The following is a 9,773-nucleotide window of genomic DNA, read 5'->3' as shown; positions in this document are numbered from 1 at the left end:
CAGCAGAAACAGCAACAGAAACAGCAGCAGCAGAAACAGCAGCAGCAGAAACAGAAACAGCAGCTGCTCTGGTTGTTTTTATTAAACCTGGAAACTGAAGGAGAGACGAACAGAAAAAGACCCAACGCAGCTGCTGACCGTGAGAAAAGTTCATTTTCTTTGCTGTTTTCCTTCAGTGGGAGCTGCAGGTCGAGCTGAACGGCTCTGACTGACGGGACGCGACCCGGCATGAGGAAGACGAACAGAACCAACCGGCCCACGCACGCTGCAACCTGTCGGCTGAAACGCCTCATCCGGCCGCTGAGCGTGAAATCCCGCGTTAGCTGATGGTCGGCTTTATGACACCATGATTCATCAGAAACACCGGAACAGAAACCAACCGGGTCCAGTCGATGCTAAAAGATGGTTTCAAAAGTTTGGAATAAACAAAAAGAGAAAAAAAAAATTAATGAAGTCATTTAATAAGAAAATAGCAACTAATCGTAATTAATCGATCATCAAAATAATCGTTGAGTAGTTTGCTAATCGATTAACTTCTAAAAGAAAAGGACATTTTCTGAAAAAACAACACATTCAGACAAAACAGTTTTTTTATTCCAGTTAATAAAAATGTTCTTTCAATTTAAGTTTTAATTATTTTATCCACTAAAGGAATTTTATTGTTTTTTAGGCGATTAAATGTTTATTTTCTTATTTAATAACGGAATTAAATTATTTATTTGTGTCTTTATTGTTTTTCTAATACTGTATAAAAAAGTTAAATGATAAACTTACAGTTCAGATAAATGATGTTGGTTTCCTCTCACTGGTTTCTCCCCAGCGTTCCCATCTGACCCTGTTCTGGAGGATCCCGGTCCGGTCCTGCTGGGCCAGGAGGTCCAGCTGCGCTGCGATGTCACCGACATCTTCTCGTCCAACCAGCTGCGGTTCCGCTGGCTGTCGGGGAACCGGACTCTCATGGTGGAGATGCACGGGGTCTCCGGCTCCCTGCAGAACGCCTCGTCCGTCCTGCAGCTGAAGGCGGAGGAGGCGGCGCGGGTCGTGACCTGCAGCGTGGAGCTGCTGGCGGCGGACCGAGACGTCTGGAGGTCCAGAGGAACCAGCATCACCCTGCAGATCCACTGTGAGTCGTTTGGGTTTCAGGGAACCCGGGATCAGTCGGTTCAAATACCTTGGTAATCGATTCATCGCTGACTGGAGAATACAAAACATATAAACCACATTAGAGCTGCAGTGTGGAACCTTTGTAAGAATATTTGGTTGATGAAGCAAGTTGGGACACGAGAGATAATCTGAAAAAAATGAGCCCCTCCGCCTGCTCCCAGCGCCAACTGCAACCAGCCAATCAGAGCCAGGAGGCGGGGCTTAGCGCTGACAATCACCTCTCCTTGTGACTAGCATATATAATTCCTACAGCAGCTGATGGTGACATATTGATTGTGCTATAAATTGAAAACATAAAACTGCTGCTTTAAATCTAAAAACTGAAATGACGGAGACATTTGTGAAAAAGTTTTACGCTGTTTTTTCAGAACTGGTTTCAGTTTTTGCTTCAGATTGTTTTGTTTTCTCTGTAAACTGTCCCTGAAAGATGATCTTCCTCTGTCCCAGACCCTCCGAGGTCGACCGTCCTGTCCGTCTGTCCCGGTGAGGAGGTGCTGGAGGGACAGCAGGTGACGCTGACCTGCCGTTCGGACGGAGCTCCGCCCCCCGCCGTGGTGCTGAGGCGGAACGGGGAGGAGCTTCTGAGGAGCGACGCCAACTCCTCCTCCTCCTCGCTGTCCCTCAGCATCTCCTCCACCCTTCTGGAGGAGTCGGTCCGCTACCAGTGTGAAGCCTCCAACCAGTACGGCTCCCAGTTGGTCTACAACGTCATCACCGTCAAAGGTCAGGGTCCACATTCATGCTAACCCGCTAATAGCAGCTAATTAGCATTAGCTTCTGCTAACGTTTTGATCAGCGGTTCCCAAAGTATGATCCAGTGCAGCTGGTTTCCTTCAGACTCCAGATCTCGTTTAAAACCTTCCTGTTCTCTGCTCCTCTCCTGCCGCCTGTTTCTTCTCCGTTCTGACGGGTTTTATTAAGGAAGTCGACCTCTGGCTTCTTTCCACGAGATGTTCAGACAGAAATAACTCTGATCCCGCTGCTGAGTCACGAGACTCTTGAGCCCGGCTGATCCAACCGGGTTTGGTTTGATCCAAAGTCCTGGAGATGTTTCAGTCACAGGAGGCAAAGAAACATCCAGAAACGGGAAAAAGCCGACAAACCGAGACGAGCAGAACAAATCCTGACCTCCTGAACTTTGTTGTCACTGACGTGTTTTCTGCCTGTTTTTGTGCCTTAATTTAAATGCAAAGGTCAAAGGTCGATCTGTTTTCTCTGTGGACAAAAATATTAGCTACGTCTTAAAATAAAAAAACTGGAGATCATTTTCATTTCAGATGTTCTGAAGTGGTGATTTAGCAGAAAAGCTGTTTGACTTTAGCGGAAACCAGTTTGACCCCCAGTGTGATGACAGGCTGTCCGCTATCAGGTGATGATGTGCTGGTTCAAAGGTCAACCTGCAGGTCAAGAGGCCTCATCTGAAACGCTTCGACCCGCTGCTGCCAACATTCTCGACCCGTCAGCAGAATCGCTGCTGGAAGACATTTCTGAGAAGCTCTTGTTCCCAGAATGCTTCAGGCTCCTGCCAAACGCCGGCAGGGCGACCAGCAAGCGGCTGACGCCTCCCCTGATTGTTCTCGGTCAGAACCTCCTTAAAAGTGTTGGGATTAGTCACGGCGCCGCCTCCGCACTCGCTTCAGAGATTTATCACCGTTGATGTCAGCGACGGCCGGAGCCTCCATCACTTCGACCAGCAGCAGAGGATGAATCACCGCGGCAGCAGGTTTTATAACCGCTTCCTCACAGCAGGGGACGTTTAGAGAGACAAACCGCAGCAAAGCTCTGATGTGACGCACATTTCGCCATTTCCTCTCACATGTTGCAGAAAACGTAACGATGTCGGTTCACAGAAACCAAACCTGCGTAATAACTGTGGCGTGTCGGTGAAAGGAGACCGGACAGGGCCGGGGTCGGACAGTAACGCCTCCGTTCTGCTTTCGTCCGGTTCAGCTCCCCCGAGGAACACCACCGTCCACATCTTTCCTTCTACGGAAGTCCAGGAGGGCCAAAATGTGACTGTGTGCTGCCAAACCATCAGCTTCCCTAAACCGGCGGTGATCCTGAAGAAGCTGAGCAACGGGACGGAGCTGTTCTCCAGCAACGGCACCTTCCTGTTGGTCAACGTCACTTCCAGCGACTCGGGCTTGTACCAGGTCAACGTCAGCAACGACCTGGGCTCCGAGGTCAGAGTCTTCAGCATCAGAGTCAGAGGTCAGTGGAGTCACTAACTCACCTAACGAAGGTCTCGGGTCGCATTTCATTTGGTTTTTTTGCTGGTATTCCTTTTGCAGAGGTCAGAACCGGATTTCCTCCCGGCTTGAGCATCATCCTCCTCTCGGCCGCCGGCGTCGCCGCCGGGCTGACGGCCTCCGCTCTGATCCTCGACTACATGAGGAGATCCAGGAAGAAAGGCTTCTACCAGCTGCCGCAGTCTGCGCCGCCATCAGCGTGAAGCTAGCAGTGAGCTAACAGACTCTGAAACATGGCTGCTTCTCCTTCAGCCCTCATCTGAACGAGTTGCTGGAGTTTTACAGCCTTGGCGTCTCACAGCGGCAGGACTGAGGAGGCGGGGCTTTGATTCGCTGAAATGTGGCGACGGATCCACTGACTGAAGATGTGTGGAGGCCATCTCTGATGCTTTTCTGCTCTGATTTCCTGCGTAACGTCGTCATGTGGCTGAAGCTAACCTCCCTCTGGATTCAAGCTTTCTCCAGAGGTCCTGCTTTCCCAGCGTACTTTGCTCCAACGCTGGTTTTCCCTCCCACAGAGTTCCTGTTTTTAGTTAAAGCGTTTGAGATAATGAAATTTAACATCAAACAGAGATAAGAAGAGAAAACTGTTTAGATGATAAGTTTATTTATTAAGGTAAAAAGTAACCAGATCAGCCTGGATTTTTGTTTAAAAGTGTTTAACTCTCTTGTAAAATCAAAAGTAATTTTTTGTAAATATCATTTGTTAGCTGGGAAATTAGCTGTGCTAGCTTTGAAGCGCTAATCATTACTAGTGCCGCTACACCAGCATGTATTTAGCAGAAGCTAACGCTAAAGCGCTAATCATTACTAGTGCCGCTACACCAGCATGTATTTAGCAGAAGCTAACGCTAAAGCGCTAANGCATGTATTTAGCAGAAGCTAACGCTAAAGCGCTAATCATTACTAGTGCCGCTACACCAGCATGTATTTAGCAGAAGCTAACGCTAAAGCGCTAACTCCCGCATTGCTTCGCAGCACACAGACACGCTGAAACATTTAAATTGGTAAAAACCTGTCAGGATGTGAAAACGGCCCTGAAATCCCGACTCTCCGCGTTTAAACGTGTTGCTGCCTTTCCTCTAAACGCCATTTCTACCTCATCTTCCTTTCAGCCTCTGTCATGAGCCCGGCGGTAACCATGGATACGTAAATACTCTTTGCACATCTGGGAAGGCAGCTGATGCCCCAGATCCATCTAAAGAGCTGAAATGCTGTTCAAACTTGGGTTTCTCTCTGTTCGGTACTGTCGCAGCTCGTGTTGTTTGTGTCTCTGATTCTGCTGACTCTGCAGCTCCGCACAGTTCCGCTCTCCTTGTTTTTAATAAAGATTTTTATTTCCTGCCTCGATGCGACTCCATCATCTGATATCTTGGGATTTGCATTTTCTGGGAATTCCCTGTGATTTCCCCCCCCCCCCCAGCTTTTACTTTTGCTTCTGCGGCAGTTTACTGGAAATCTCCAGGTCGTCTCCGGCCGTTACCATGGCGACGGTGGTAACTTTCCACGGTTTCTGGAGAGGAAAACGGGCGTTTTGCTCAGGTTATTTAATTTATGATGATGAAATAAAAATGACACAAAACTTAAAACATCTTCTAGTTATTTAGATATTAAGTACAGAGGTTGGTTTGGATCGTTTTTCCAGATGACTTGAAAGGAGCCGTTTCTGGCGGCTTTTGTCTCCCCGCCGCTGGTCGCCATGGAAACTGGGACGTGAGGTGTGAAGTGGACCCGGGACCCTCGCTGGTGTCGCTGGACCCGGTTCAGCTCAGACAGACACACACACACAGTGGCGAGTCTGTTTCGTCACCGGAGCGCCGACCCCCCTGCGGTCACGTGACGCCGTCTCCATGGCAACCAGGCGAGGTCCAGACGGTGTGAAACGAGGGGAAGCTGCAGGAGAGGTTTCTCGTTTATAGACCAGAACCAGAACACGCTGCGGTACCAGCAGCAGAACCGGCAGAACTAAAAAAAAAAAAAACGTGAGACACCTGAGAATGTTTACTGTAAAAAAAAAAATAACAAACTGGTCAGTTTTCGGTGTTTCCTGCTGTTATAACTGCCTCGTTATTTTTAATAGACTTAATTGATCATTTTCTGCCTGTGATGTTTGGTCTGTTGTGAAGCACGTCGATCAGCTGAGCCTGCTGCAAACGTCCCATAAATTAACTTAACTTGAACTGTAAAAATCTGGTTGAATCACAATTCATGTTTCTGTTCATCCAGAACTGAAATTTTCCACATTTTTCTCCTGGTGACAGAAACACTGACGGAACATGGAAAACACAGGAAATGCAACAGAACGTTCCTTCACATTTCTACGCTACATTTAACCCTTTTCTTTTTTTACAGTGTACTGTGAAACCTGCAGATCTGGAACACACTGCAGAGGAATAATAACATTTTCATGGTTTCTAACCCTGCAGCCAGAAAGAGATTAAAAGTGAAGCAACAAAAGCAAAGGAGGCGGATTAGCAAAGCGAGCTAACAGCTGGTGATGTCATCCAGGTCTCTGCTATCTGGATGTTAATCTGTTAGCTTCCTCACGGTCATGAGGCTGGAATACGACAACACTCTTCAGTCAGAGGCCTCTTCAGGGGCGTTGCAACACTGGCTGCTACTGGAGATCCTTCAGCAGCAGCATCACCCAAAACGACTCTTTGAACGATTATGTTACAACCAAACCAACAACAACAAAAACATTGTTTAAAGACTTATAGATGAAATATTGGAGTAAAATCTGTTCAAGAACAATTAGAAAAACTTGATCCAAATCAAATTCACAGTAGAAACTAAATCTTTCGCTTCAGAAACATCCAAAGCTTTTGTAAAATCAAAGCTAATATTTCCCCAGAAGCAGCTTTGACACCAAACGGCTGCAGAAAAAAGAAACGTTTCTCCTCTGAATCACACGAAACGTTTTCAGGAGAAACTTTTGAAACTCTCCAGAACCTTTTAAAATCCTACTCAGACGCTCCTGTCGGATCTGCTGCAGCAACGCGTCTTGAACTCTGGCCGACTCGCTGAACGACCCCGAGGGTCAAAGGTCAAAGACGCTCCATCCTGCAGAAATCTGCAGCTCTAAAGAGACAAAAAAGTAAATTAAAATCTGCAGGCAGAGATTCTTCAGGTCAGGGAAGCAAATGTCTCCATCTTGGCTGCGGCAGGAAATGCCAGCAGGAGATTAAAACGACGAGACGCAGCAGAACGCCTCCCTCCGCACGCAGGGTGAAAGGTCGCAGCGAAGCGGCGGGGCAGCGAGCGCCGCGCGGTGGAAAAACACCAGATGGAGCAAAAAGAAACATCCAGTATGATGATTCTGCTGAATCTGGAGAAAGCAGCGCAGCGGAGGCCCCGAGAGCCTGCAGGCCAAGGTCAGAGGTCAACTTCAGTCCAAGCTCTGCTTTTATATAAACAAGTGAATCTGAACTCAGCAGGTTTGTAATCTGAGCACAAACTTAAATAAAACTGGGTTTTTTTTACACTTTTAGGGAAAATTTAATGCAGCTGCTGCAGAAACTCAGACTAAAAACAAGCAGATGATGTTTTATCACAAATTCACCAAGAACAAAATCTTACAAAATGATTTTGATCCAGTTCATAGATTTAGTTTCGTTAGTTCGTCTTAATTCAGGTGAACTAAATTATTCACATTAGAAACCAAAAATACTTGGTAACACGGTAGCTAACGCTAAAAAACAAAATAAATTAACAATCCTGCGTGAAAACCTGTTTATAATACAGTAAAAAACAAAATGAAACATGTTTGACGTCTGAAAAAACAACCATGTGTTGTAATGTGACCGTGTGGAAAAATTCACATGTGTGAATACTTTTACAAAATAAAAAATTAAAATAAAGTAAAAATGCACCAACAGTTCAGATGTGGACCATCTGTTGCGTAAAATGAGGATCTGCGCCATATTCCCGCTTCTGTCTGAAAACCCGCTCAGACTGTCCGCAGCACAGGAGCGCCACCTGCTGGTCACTTCAACCTTTAAAACAATTAGATTTATTTATTTTAAATCAAATGTCAAACAATCTGAGCTTCCCGATTTGCTGTGGAACCTTTAAACGTCTCAGAAACGTTATAAATACATATAAAAACAGTTCACTTTTTTCTAAATTAGTGATAAATTATCACGTTTTTGACAAACATGCAAAAATATTTTTAATTGGAAATAAAATTATGAGAAAAGTTTGGTTCTGATTTTTATTTGCTCTTAAAGGTGAAATAATTTTTTAACCCCCAGAATTTAAAAAAGAAGCTAAAAAATAAATCAACTAAGTTTTAAATTTGAAAATGACCAGAAAAATGTTGACATGTATTTTATGCATATATTTAAAAATCTCATTCCTGTACAGCAGCAGTGCTAAGACGGTTTCTACTGCAGTTTTACTGCATTTTAAGGTAAATTTGATGTCTGTTCATGAAAACGTAACTTAACGATTAATTTATTTCGACTGAAGCTGGGATAGTGGTTACATCTTAAAATGGACTATAGTGAAGGCCACAAAGCATTAAACTCATTGATTTTATGTTATATTCTCATTTTGGTTGGTAGATGTAATTATCAAAATGATCAGACTCACACACAGGGGCGGTCCTAGATGAAATTCACCAGGGGGCCCAGGGGAGAAAGAAAGAATCCAAACATGGCAACATGTTTTAATATGTCAGGTGGTTTTTATCCGCCCGGTTCTGGCAGATAAGAACAGCTGAACCCAACAAATAACTTTTTAATTCATTGTTACTGAACTTGTGAGTGTATGCTTTTGAACTCAGTTATTAAAATGAAAAACTTTTAGAGGATATCCTAATTTACTGAGCTGGCCCTTCTATGGAAGTAAATAAATGAATAAATGCCAGACATAAAGGCGAAGCAGGCATAATAAATGTCCAAATATAGCAATTAAAAAATAGAAAGCAATGAGTGATCATTAATCTTAGTCAACATGTCTCTTTCTTTCCCCAAAAAGGGAAGAATCTTAAAAAAAAAGCAAAAAAAAAGGGGAAGGCTGAAGCGCTTTTATTGTGAAACCTGTCCTCGCCGGAAGTTGACAGTTAGCATCTCGTCCAGTTTACGTTCCCGGTGAGACTGTGGAGCGTCCAGGTGTAAAAATGTTACCTTTATCCATCAAGGATGATGAGTACAAACCGGCCAAGTTCAACCTGCTGGTCAAACTGTCCGGGTGGTTCAGGTAAGATGAGCGCAGCTAGCAGCTAGCCGCTAGCTGTGGCTGTTAGCCGGAAGCTAACCGGTTAGCCTGAGCAGATGTGTTTCTCTCGCAGCTCAATCTGCTTCAAACTTGTTTTTATTCAGCTGTCAGGCTGAAAACTGGCTGCTTTTAACTGCACTTTGCGTGTTTGTGTCTGACTGTTTGGAGTTTTTAACTCCTGCTTCCTTCCTGGGTTTATTTGTTGTGGGTTTATGTTTGTTTCTGTTTGCTTTTCAGGTCCATTTTAGCTGATAAAACCTCCAGGAATCTCTTCTTCTTCCTCTGCCTCAACCTCTCCTTCGCCTTCGTGGAGTTAACCTACGGCATCTGGAGCAACAGGTAGGCTAACAGTCCGAGCAGCATCTCTGTGTGATTCCTCTGGATATGCCACGTAAGTGTTAGCAGTGTGTGTGTGTGTGTGTGTGTGTCCGTCATTAATCTGAGACGCTGCAGTTACTCAAACTGCGCATGTCAGCAGAAATTAAAGCTTTTAGAGGAAATGTTTACCCCTCCATCCTGTCTGTGTCCGTTTTAAAACGAGACAAATAAAACTTTACATCTGCAGCTAAGAGTTGAACATTAAGCGATTCTGATGTGTTTGTAAATTTACTGTATTGTGCGGCAATCACTTCCTGTGAGAACTGAGCTCAAGCTCTGCACTGGTGGCGACGTTATTCTGCAGTGCAGAGCTAAACAATGGATAGCATAATAAAATATGAACATAAACATGAACAAATTAAAGTTGTGAAGCTGCTGGTGGATTTAAATGCAGAGTTATAAAATAAATATGTAATTTAGTACATTTATTTACAGAAAAAGGTTTAAGTTGATTCAGCTGAACCTTAATCCAACAATCCAGAGGCATTAATGGAGGTTTAGAACCTTGAAGCTTCAAGGAAGTTAAAACAGAAACAAAAAGACATAAAAATCACTAAAGTAATAAAATAGATGAACAAATTACACAGGATGAGGATCAAAGAAAACACCTGAAATATGAAAGTTATGAACCTAAACTATAAATAAGGATGAGATATTCATGGTCAAATATCCATCCATCCATCCATCCATTTTCTTGCACCCTTTTTCCCTCAGTGGGGTCAGGAGGTGCTGGTGCCCATCTCCAGCCAACGTTTCGGGCGA

At 44.5% G+C, this 9,773-nt stretch overlaps 2 protein-coding genes and 1 long non-coding RNA gene across 3 annotated transcripts in view; 2 read left to right on the top strand and 1 right to left on the bottom strand.

Annotated features, from left to right (window-relative positions):
* Positions 1-4,272, top strand: part of vcam1b (vascular cell adhesion molecule 1b) — a 13,466-nt gene extending 9,194 nt beyond the window's left edge. The window contains exons 7-10 of the mRNA XM_008406366.2: positions 821-1,123; positions 1,612-1,887; positions 3,115-3,375; positions 3,456-4,272. Coding sequence (XP_008404588.1) covers positions 821-1,123; positions 1,612-1,887; positions 3,115-3,375; positions 3,456-3,616 — 1,001 coding nt within the window. The 3' untranslated portion in view covers positions 3,617-4,272. The remainder of the gene's footprint in view (positions 1-820; positions 1,124-1,611; positions 1,888-3,114; positions 3,376-3,455) is intronic.
* Positions 4,273-4,802: 530 nt separating this feature from the next.
* On the bottom strand, positions 4,803-5,388 carry LOC108166230 (uncharacterized). The gene is made up of 2 exons (XR_001776523.1): positions 5,032-5,388; positions 4,803-4,926 (listed from the first exon to the last, which is right to left on the bottom strand). It is a non-coding gene; the product is annotated as an uncharacterized LOC108166230 (long non-coding RNA).
* A 3,078-nt stretch (positions 5,389-8,466) lies between these two features.
* Positions 8,467-9,773, top strand: part of slc30a7 (solute carrier family 30 member 7) — a 12,382-nt gene continuing 11,075 nt past the window's right edge. Inside the window, exons 1-2 of the mRNA XM_008406480.2 lie at positions 8,467-8,615; positions 8,871-8,972. Of these exons, the coding sequence (XP_008404702.1) occupies positions 8,536-8,615; positions 8,871-8,972 (182 nt within the window). The 5' untranslated portion in view covers positions 8,467-8,535. The remainder of the gene's footprint in view (positions 8,616-8,870; positions 8,973-9,773) is intronic.

This window comes from Poecilia reticulata, linkage group LG4 (assembly GCF_000633615.1).
Source record: "Poecilia reticulata strain Guanapo linkage group LG4, Guppy_female_1.0+MT, whole genome shotgun sequence".
NCBI classification, from domain to species: domain Eukaryota; kingdom Metazoa; phylum Chordata; class Actinopteri; order Cyprinodontiformes; family Poeciliidae; genus Poecilia; species Poecilia reticulata.
Note: the sequence above shows the minus strand (reverse complement) of the source record. Positions and strands in the feature narration are given on the sequence as shown.